Source organism: Dreissena polymorpha, chromosome 1 (assembly GCF_020536995.1).
Source record: "Dreissena polymorpha isolate Duluth1 chromosome 1, UMN_Dpol_1.0, whole genome shotgun sequence".
Classification (NCBI taxonomy): Eukaryota; Metazoa; Mollusca; class Bivalvia; order Myida; family Dreissenidae; genus Dreissena; species Dreissena polymorpha.
Window position 1 is genome coordinate 101,428,841 of NC_068355.1, and position 10,395 is coordinate 101,439,235.

The following is a 10,395-nucleotide window of genomic DNA, read 5'->3' on the forward strand; positions in this document are numbered from 1 at the left end:
TCCTGGGTAAGCAGTTTTGAAAATAATAAGTGCACACAATTATGCTTGTTTGCATAGTAGTGTTGATGATGACTATGGTTATTATAAATATTGCGATGTTGATACTGATTTCGGATTATTATGAAAGACAACAATTTACAACGTATACCCAGATAACGAAAACAAAGTGAACCATATCACAGAAACTGAAACAACGGAAATCCGATTAATCACAACTGACATATATTGATTTGCAATTTCAAAAAATAAGTGATATAAAAACGTTTATTGTTAAAAGCAGTATTTGATATATTTTCTGATTTTAAATTTTGCCCAAGTGTGCCAAACCAGGTAATATATTTAGCATATGCGTATTTTTATATGAACAATCAACTATGTTTATATAATCCAAAATAACAGTTGGACAAAACGTGTTTCATAGCACCTCGGTACCTCAAACCTAACTTTCAAGAGTTGAGTCGAGTTTGGGATATACTAGTGTCTTGGTCTGTGAAAACTGGGCATAATGCATGTTCGTAACCTGTCATCCCAGATTAGCCTGTACAGTCCACACAGGCTAATCAGGGACGACACTTTTTCGCTTATATGACATTTTTCGTTTAAATAAAGTCTATTCTTAGCAAAAATCCAATTTAGGCGGAAAGTGTCGTCACTGATTAGCCTGTGCGGACTGCACAGACTAATCTGAGACGACACTACGCACATGCATTAAGCCCTATTTTCTCAGAACACGACTCTACTATTTCGTACAGTAATTTATGTAGCGGATTTTTCGGAAACTATAAGGGGCACATTACCATTGTGCACTTATTGAATACTGCCCAATATCTAGGAAGGAAATCCCTTATCATCTCATCATAACTTCTCATCAATTCACCAAATCTTCCCAAACGTTGGCAACAGACAACTGGGGTTCTCAAACGTCACATCTGGATCCGAATCATGCAGCCCCTTCAAGACCACCTTGATGCCCCGTTGCCGCGCCACCTCCGGTATCAGCGCGCGCGTCTCCGTGTTGACTTCCGCGTCAAATATGTCAAGCATTGTGAGTTTCTTGCAGTTACACAGTAGGTCAAGTATTGCGGCGTTCGAGAATGTTTTAATAAAGCTTACATTAAGTTCTCGAAGGTTGTGACCGTATTTAACTATCGAGGCCAGGCTCTTGTCAGTGATATGTTTACATGCAGTAAGACTGACTGACTCCAAATGAGTGAGTTTCTACAATAGGAGAGAAATAATTTCAAATGTAGTCAATAATAATAATAATAATAATAATAATAATAATGATTTTATTATTATAATTATTATTAGTATACTGCTGTGGCTAATGCTTCTGCTACAACTACTACTTCTACTTATTATTATTATTATTATTATTATTATTATTATTATTATTATAAACATAACATATTTCTATGAAGAAAATTATGTTATCATCGGTAGCAAAGTCGGAGAAATTCATCCACAATACATATTAGTAAATAGTTATGTTTTACATTTCACATTCTGATGGACTTATACATGGACTTATACATCTCAATCCTAATATGTATGGCTTGTTTTTTGTTGAGTCGTGGGTCCTTTTTTATTCGTGGTTGTTGCGTGAAATCGCTTGATAGAACGTCCACACATAATGAAATTCCTTACGGTATACATTCTGACACAGACGCCATCGTTTTAGTGATCGACAAAACAGGTACATATTTTGTAATTCATCATAAATCGATACGTTCTTATTAAAATCAATATTTCTTCCTTTATATTGTTTCTAAGTAACACAAATTCCTTTATTAATATGTTCAATGTTACAGCAAGTGTTAACATTTTTTTCATAAATTGCTGTCTGTCAATCTTCATAGAGAGTAACCTCCCCTGCAAAAGGAGTGTTTACAGTATCCAAAGATTGACATGGGAACAACCAATAACCCACGATTCAAGAAGAACATTAATTTCAAGATGGCGGACTGACACTATCATCACAATCGACCTTGAGGATCATAAGGACGAATGTTCTGACCAAGTTTCAAGAAAAATTGACATTACATGTGATTTCTAGACTGTTAACATGGTATAACCATACATGTATTTGAAAAACTACCACGCCGCCCTAGCAGCCATGTTTTTCAACCAATCCAAACCATGTTTGAACTCGTGCAAGATATCATTGGGATACGTGTTCTCACCAGGTTTCATGACGATTAGAAATAAATGTTGCCTCTACAGTGTTAACATGGTAAATGTTGACGACGGACGATGGACAAAAGGCGATCACAAAAGCTCACCATAAGCACGCTGTTCTAAGAAGAGCTAAAAATCATCAAATCAAAATATCAAAGCTTAATATTTTTGTTTTTAATAATTCATGGTCAACTATGTTCAAAATATTTGTGTAGTAACAATTTAAAGAAAATTACCCACGGCAAAATCGGTAAATAGAATTAATGAATTGGGCAGAATTTTGAATACTATCATATGAAACTGTTATACAAAAAATATTTCGAAGTTATGTATATGCGTATTTGTTAATTTTATATCATTGTACAACTTCTTTTAATCTACTCATTAACAGATTAGAGGGACCGTCAACCGCGATTGACGAAAAAAGAAAAGTTCTCGTATCGTATTTTTTCAATTATTAGTTGATATGGATTAAAATATCACGACTGGTATGACGGTTGACGGTCCCTTTACTTCTCTCGCACAGAAACACTCAAAAAGTTCATACAATATTTTGAAAAATAAAGTTGCACATAAAATCAATGTTCCTTATAGCTATAGCCAACATTTCAATGCAAGATGTGGTCTGGTTACATAAATCAACAAGATAACAAGCCATTTTTGTACCATGTTAGTGTTCGTGTGTCGTATGAATGGATATCGTTGCGGGAAATTAAAATGGAATATAGTGTGCCATTAAAAATTAAATTTTGTATCTTGTTGATAAACCTATGTAACCATACGTTACAAAGTGTACCACCTATAGCATTGAAATTTTGGCTATTGCTATAAGGAACACTTCTTATGGGTTAAGTTTATTTTACGAAAATTTTACCGAAATATATGTTGATTTTGAGTACATGTATTCATGTTACGTTAAGGCCTACCTTAAACAACGTTTCGACAATCGCGTCAGTCATAATGTACCCACAATCCTTCAATATAAGCACGCGCAGGTTAGTACACGTGGACCACATGGTTTTCAGGATTCCGGGGGTTACATATACGTCGCAAGAAAGGTCAAGGTGTTCTAATGCAGGCACCAACAGGCTAGTAAAATTCCTCGCGTTTAACTTTTTCTTTCTTTTCAACTGGAAGATCATTTTGCTGTAAAATGAATATTCTTGAATAACTTATAAATAGTATACATTTTAATCCGCTAGGACATTAACTGTTTGCAGAAGAAAATGTATCCTACCATTTAGATAGAATATTTTACATGTTTAACAATAACAATAAAATGAACAGGTAAATTTCCTGTATTAATGGACGATGTTCCGAATCTTTTATATTCGGTCGCCAATAAATGTTGATTTTCGATGGTTTATATGTCTGCAAAGTTTCATTGGAACTACTGGACTCTTGCACACTATTATAAGATTATCAGATTGAATGTCATGTAATGCAGTTTCAATCTGATAAATGGTGACAGTGACCTATACAAAAAATATAGGTCCATGATACTGACAACAACAGTTAAATGAACGATAAACATGTAACTTTTTGATTACACATAACAAACACAACCCATTATTTCAATTATGCATCGATTATTCACCATACAAACAAATTTAAGAAAGATTGACGAGTTTCAATTTTGTCAAATTTCTTCATACTTTCCTATTATTTTCTCGAGGTTTCAACCATTCCATATGAGTTCTAACAGTCTATTTGTTATCAGATAATTTCAGGAAAGATTTCAGCAGAAAGTAATGTAAAAAAAATACCCGAAACGATCGTGCATCTGAAAGATGAATAGTTGAAAACATCAAATATAGACCTTCATTTATTTAAGTTTTAGGAATATAACCCGGCAATTATTGATCGCTTTCCCTATTTTTATAAGAAAGGTTTCCTATTTTTTACTAGACTTTATTTGGCCTGAATTACGTACGATAACTTGAATATGTGCTTAAAATCTACAACAATGTAAATGACATGTGTGCATACTTAATAATATGTTCATCCGGGAAGTCAGTGAGGTCGTATTCTGAAAGGTTGTTCACTACATAGTCTATCGTGGTCTGCAGGAGCGACTTCACATGCGTACCTGCGTGGTAGGGGCTCTTGAAATAATAGAAACCGAGCACATACATTTATTCTATGTCAGGCAAAGATGTCGCAACGCACAATACGCAGGTGTGAAGTATGCCGAGCGCAATATGCAAATGCTAAAAAAAATCGACAGAATGACGAACCTACCATATGCTTTTATTATTTCTTTTTGTCAATGACATCTTAATTGAGATTAATATTATCCATTCAAAGTTATCATACATATGGATCGACGTTTTTTTACCGAAACAACACGAATTTGTTATCTTTACACGAAGCAAATTTTTTTGTTCATTGTATAGTCATTTCAACACTGCAGCTTACTGCCACCAAACATGTGCCCATAGGGCAAGAATGATCCCATATTGCGCTTTTTCCGGAACACCGCTTATGTCAAAAAAAGCTATGATATGGCAAAGTTCGACCTCATGCATTTACTTGTGACATTGACCTTTGGGGTAGGGAGACTGGTGTTACATGTGACACGTCGTCTTGTGGTGGGTGACAGTTGGGCTAAATTATTTTAAAATCCATCAATATACCGAAAAGTTATGGCTAAGACAGACGGGTAGACGCACAGACGGATATTGCGACTACGTGCCGTCTTCTTCAAAGTGGAGCACACAAAGCTAATATATGTGCGCTAATATCAGTGTAACTATTTTGACTGTACATGTATGAATGTAAATACGTATGTAAAGTAGACTGAATGAGAAATTAACTATCCAAATATCGTATACTGTAGAAATATTGCGTTTTGAAAACATAAACAAAAACAATCACGGCAGACAGTCGATCATTTTCCCTTTCAAAGACCGACAGCCTTCGACTTACGTTTCATATGTGATAGTGCAGAATATAATCTATATTAATTACATGTAAAATCAAAAACAATCATTCATCAAATGAAAAACTTTGGTTTAACCAACCTCTTCAAAGTTCCTATGATTAAGCGCCCGTATGAATGTCCTCCCGTCCTGAAGCTTAATCTCAAACCGCCTTGTTCCTCGGTGGCTGATGGAAGCTGCCACTTCCGCCAGAACTTCCGCTTCCGTGTTGCGCCGCATGATGTTCAGAGCCATCAATTCCGGCAGGCCGATGAACCCTGAAATATGATAAATCGTTTTATTGCAACCATGGACTATCCACATATTTTATGATTTTGTTATTAATTGCGAGTTTTATTGTCCCCAATTATCAAAACATTTTTTGGACATTTTGTAAATCGGATCTGAAACCGGATTAAAGTTCATTTGTATGGTATTATACTGGCACTTTGTAATAAATGCTTTAACCTACAATGTAATCTCAAACAACGGCTACCCCCAGTCGCAGTTGTGATAAAAAAGAAGAAAAAAATACATTAACTTTTTTTAAATATCTCTATTTAAAATATTTAATATTTGAATGTAGTTCAGTGGAATCGTAATTTCCACAAAATTGAAAATGACATAAACAAGAGGGCCAATATGGCCCTAGTTCGCTCACCTGAGAGGAGTCGGTTCATTTAATCTTTACCAAACGTCAAACTTGACCTAGATATTGTCCAGACACACATCCTGGTCAAGTTTCATCATTATTGAACCAAAACTCTGGCGTATGGAGTTTTCTTGTTTGTGTAAGATTTTACCTGGTGACCTATATTTTGAGTTGAACCCCCTTACCAAACATCAAACTTTGCTTACAAAAATAAATATTTTGACCAAGATTCATAAAATCTGAAACAAAATTGTGACCTCTAGAGTAATACAAGGATTTTGTATAATATAATGAAAATTTGGACAATCTAAGGGCCGCCATATGGTATTAATTATGTGATTTTGCTCATTATCAAACTTGACTGAGATCTTTCAGCAACTTTCATAAATAATTCTTGAGAAGTGTGAATGCTAGAGTGTATACAAACCAAATGTGGACGAACGGACGGCGGACAAAGACCAATTCTAAAACCTCACCTGAGCAATCGGGTGAGCTAAAAAGTATGTTTCACCGATCTGAGCCATTTTCCAACTTGTCCGAGAAATCAATAAAACCAATGTATTGACTAAGTTTCACGATGATTAGGCAAAAAATGAGACTTCTATAGTGTTCGATCACAAGGTTTCTCTCTAGTCCAGTGTTTTTTTTTCACCTATAGGGGAATGGTGGCGGCGCCCGTCCAAAGGGGTAAAACTCGTCGTTTTTTAGGAAAAGGGGAAAATTAAGAAGTCATTCTTTTATATGCAATGATATTTATTATATGAATACACATGTATGTATGAATGTAATATTCACAGCAGAATGTCTCAGTTCTTTTTCTTAAATATATATCAATGATTTGTTCAACATTAGTTTCAGTCAGTTCAGCCGTCATGCACAGTATCAGTTTTCCAAGCCAATTAGAGTCTAATTGGGATTTTTTAAATTAATAAAATGGCAAATGTGAGCATTTTTTATCAATAAAATGGGCCAAATTGGAATGTTTTTATCAACAAATATTGACACAATATAGATACATCAGGCCTTTTCTTGGCCATTTTGGAAAAAAAATTAATTCATGAAGTTCAATGATTTGGGAAAACTTAATTTAATATAACTCTTTATAAAAAGCAATATACCCCCTCTTCTTCGAAGGGGGGCATAATAATAAAAATCATATTAATTATAGATATATACCTTGTTAGTTGTTTATAAAATGAATTTTAGATATATCAATCATGAGGCAGTTGTTTAAAAAAAAAACAACATTTTTTTTTACTTTTGGAGGGGATTTTTTTAAAAAAAAATGGGGGAAAATATATACTATTTTTGGAGGGGAATGGGGCCGAATATCGGCCCCAAAAATGCCGTAAAAAACACTGTAGTCACATATGGAAAACTGCCCCCCCCCCCCTGGCGGCCATGTTTTTTTACCGATCGGACATTTGCGAACTCATCTGAGATATATATAAAACCAATCATTTCACCATGTTTAGTGATGATTGGGCAAAAAATGTGACTTCTAGAGTGTTCACAAGCTTTTCTACTATATAAATATAAAAAAAACTGCCCTCCCCCTCCCCCCCCCCCGGCAGCCATGTAATTCAACTGACCGGAAACATTTTTTAACTCAACTCTCGTATCAAGGAAACAAATGTTCTGACCTAATTTCATGAAAATTGGGCCAAAAATGTGACTTCTAGAGTGTTCACATGTTTTTACTATATACATATAGAGAAAAATGCCCCGCCCACTGGCGGCCAAGTTTTTCACCGATCTGGACCATTTTCGAACTAGTCCGAGATATCATTAAAACCAATGTTTTGTCCAACTTTCATGATGATTGGGCAAAATGTGTGACTTCTGGTGTGTTTACAAGGTTTCTCTATAGCCAAAACTGCCCCGGAAAACTGCCCCGCCCACTGGCGGCCATGTTTTTTTTTTAACAGACCAGAACCACTTTTGAACTCAACCAACATATCATTAAGACAAACATTTTGACAAAGTTACATGAAGATTCGGCATGAAATGTGACTTCTACAGTGTTAACAATGTTTTTCTTTTTTTGACCTAGTGACCTAGTTTTTGACCCAGCATGACCCAGTTTCCAACTCCATCGAGATATCATTGGGAAAAATCTTCTGACCAAGTTTCATGAAGATCGGACAAAAAATGTGGCCTCTAGAGTGTTTACAAGGTATCTCTATAGCAAAATAAGGAAAACTGCATTGCCCACTGGCGGCCATGTTTTTCAACAGACCAGAACCATTTTTAAACTCAACCAACATATCATTAAGACAAACATTTTGACAAAGTTTCATGAAGATTGGGCATGAAATGTGACTTCTACAGTGTTTACAAGGTTTTTCTTTTTTTGACCTAGTGACCTAGTTTTTGACCCGGCATGACCCATGAGCCTCGAATAACAATTAACACATGATACATACAACTACACTGTATTATTATGAAAACGTTAATAGTCAAGGGGATTAACTACTTTAGACGTAAATGCAATATTTAGAAGAGTTGTCTCGCATTTTACATGACCTTAACTCATGATTGTTTACAAGCCTTTTTACTATATAAATATAAGGAAAGCTGTCCCGTCTCCCTGGCAACCATGTTTTTCAACGGACCGGAACCATTTTCAAACTTAACTCACGTATCTAGGAAACAAAAGTTCTGACAATATTTCATGAAGATTGGACCAAAAATGTGACTTCTAGGGTGTTCACATGTTTTCACAATATACATATAGAGAAAACTGCCCCGCCCCCTGGTGGCCATGTTTTGTCACCGATCTGGACCATTTTCGAACTTGTCCGAGATATCAATAAAACCAATGTTTTGGTTAACTTTTATGATGATTGAGCAAAAATTATGACTTCTAGAGTGTTTAGATGATTTCTCTATAGCCAAATAAGGAAAAGTGCTCCGCTCACTGGCGGCCATGTTTTTTTAACGGACCGGAACCAATTTTGAACTCAACCAACATATCATTAAGACAAACATTTTGACAAAGTTACATGAAGATTGGGCATGTTATGTGACATTTACAGTGTTTACAATGTTTTTCTTAAAGTTTGACCTAGTGACCTAGTTTTGACCCGACACGACCAAGGTTCGAACACGACCGAGATTTCATTGGGACAAAGCTTCTGACCAAGTTTCATGAAGATCGGACAAGAAATATGGCCTCTAGAGTGTTTACGAACAAATGTTAACGGACGGACGTACGGACGACGGACAAAGACCGGTCAAAAAAGCTCACCTGCGCAATCAGGTGAGCTAATAAAATAAAAATTCATCTAACCAGGGGTAAAATAAATAATACAACTTCCATAAAGACTGCCGATTATTTCTTTTGTGTTTGCTAGGGAGGAAATGTAAGTTGTAATGGATCTTCACAAAACTGTTTATGGAAAAGACTCCAATGTAATTCGTACAAAGGTACAAACAACACTGACCCCCCCCCCCCCCCCCCCCCTTCCTGTATCTGATGGTAGTTTATGAAAGTTATTATATAGTTTACACTAGTATAGGATGCAATTCAAAAAGAGTTTTAATTTGTCAGCTAGATTTGTTGCCCTTAATCAGTGTGTTTGTATCTCTATATTTCCGAACAATGTATCTATTACCCCATCCCTTGTAGAGGAAGGTCCAAACTTGGGTTAACCAGCAATTATGAACGCTACAATTACAGTTCTTACCACCCTCATACACCTGCAGTCCTTCCTTATGCGCGCCGTACCGGAGAACGTAGCACAGGCGCTTGCACAGTCTGTCCGAATACTGGTTAACTTCAGAGGCCATAAATGGTAAATTTTGATGGTAAAATATATGCGTTCTGAAAATTAAAGAAGAAACTTTGACGATGCATTTTACCAATATTAAAATGCAATAATACACAAACCCGCAATTTTCGCGGCTAACATATCTATACAAATATTTAGTAACTATCTGGGTGTAATGTTGTATTTTATTATATTTCTTGCTTTTTATCTTCTTCGGTTCGATTGACGCTACACCAGGGGTAATTGATGAGTATGATGAATCATTAGAAAAAAACGAAGAATATAAATATCATTTTAATCTGCAAATGAGTGCAGCAAATCAAAAGCCTCAAAATCATTCCAATTCAATATACTTACCTTAATAGCTTTCCTTTTAAATAATGCCTTATAGCATTTAAACTTGATAGATCTACTGCAAAAAAATAGGACAAGTACAAACTATAGAACTTAGAAGGCACTGCATTGAGAAAACAGCAACAGCGTGAACCAAATAATAAAACATACGCATGATCGAAATGCTTTATTATTGCCCTTTTACCAGTAATTACATTTTTCCAGTTAATTTGCGTGACAAATATAAAATTGTCTGTTATAAAGTCGACCCAAGTTTAATCATACAGAACATTTTAGAACAATATTAATAAATAACTACTTGAAAATTATACAAATAAAGTAAGAGCAAAATTTCGTAAAAATACGTTTAATACACACCACTAGTCAATATTGTCGTACTGGCATATAATAATCCGTAACTCGCCTATCACGCCCTACGGTTGCTACTAGTTGTGAAATAACAGTCACAAACTCGTTATGGCTTACTGTAGCACTCCAAAGTACGTTTTATTTTACATATATATTGCATCAGAAACAT

At 35.3% G+C, this 10,395-nt stretch overlaps 1 protein-coding gene across 1 annotated transcript; it reads right to left on the bottom strand.

The window, feature by feature from the left end:
• Positions 1-200: 200 nt before the first annotated feature.
• LOC127842934 (uncharacterized) lies at positions 201-9,583 on the bottom strand. The gene is made up of 5 exons (XM_052372734.1): positions 9,441-9,583; positions 5,202-5,377; positions 4,168-4,283; positions 3,105-3,324; positions 201-1,218 (listed from the first exon to the last, which is right to left on the bottom strand). Exons 1-5 carry the CDS (start codon positions 9,541-9,543, stop codon positions 874-876), a joined length of 960 nt encoding a protein of 319 aa, XP_052228694.1. The 5' UTR covers positions 9,544-9,583; the 3' UTR covers positions 201-873.
• Between the last annotated feature and the right edge of the window lie 812 nt (positions 9,584-10,395).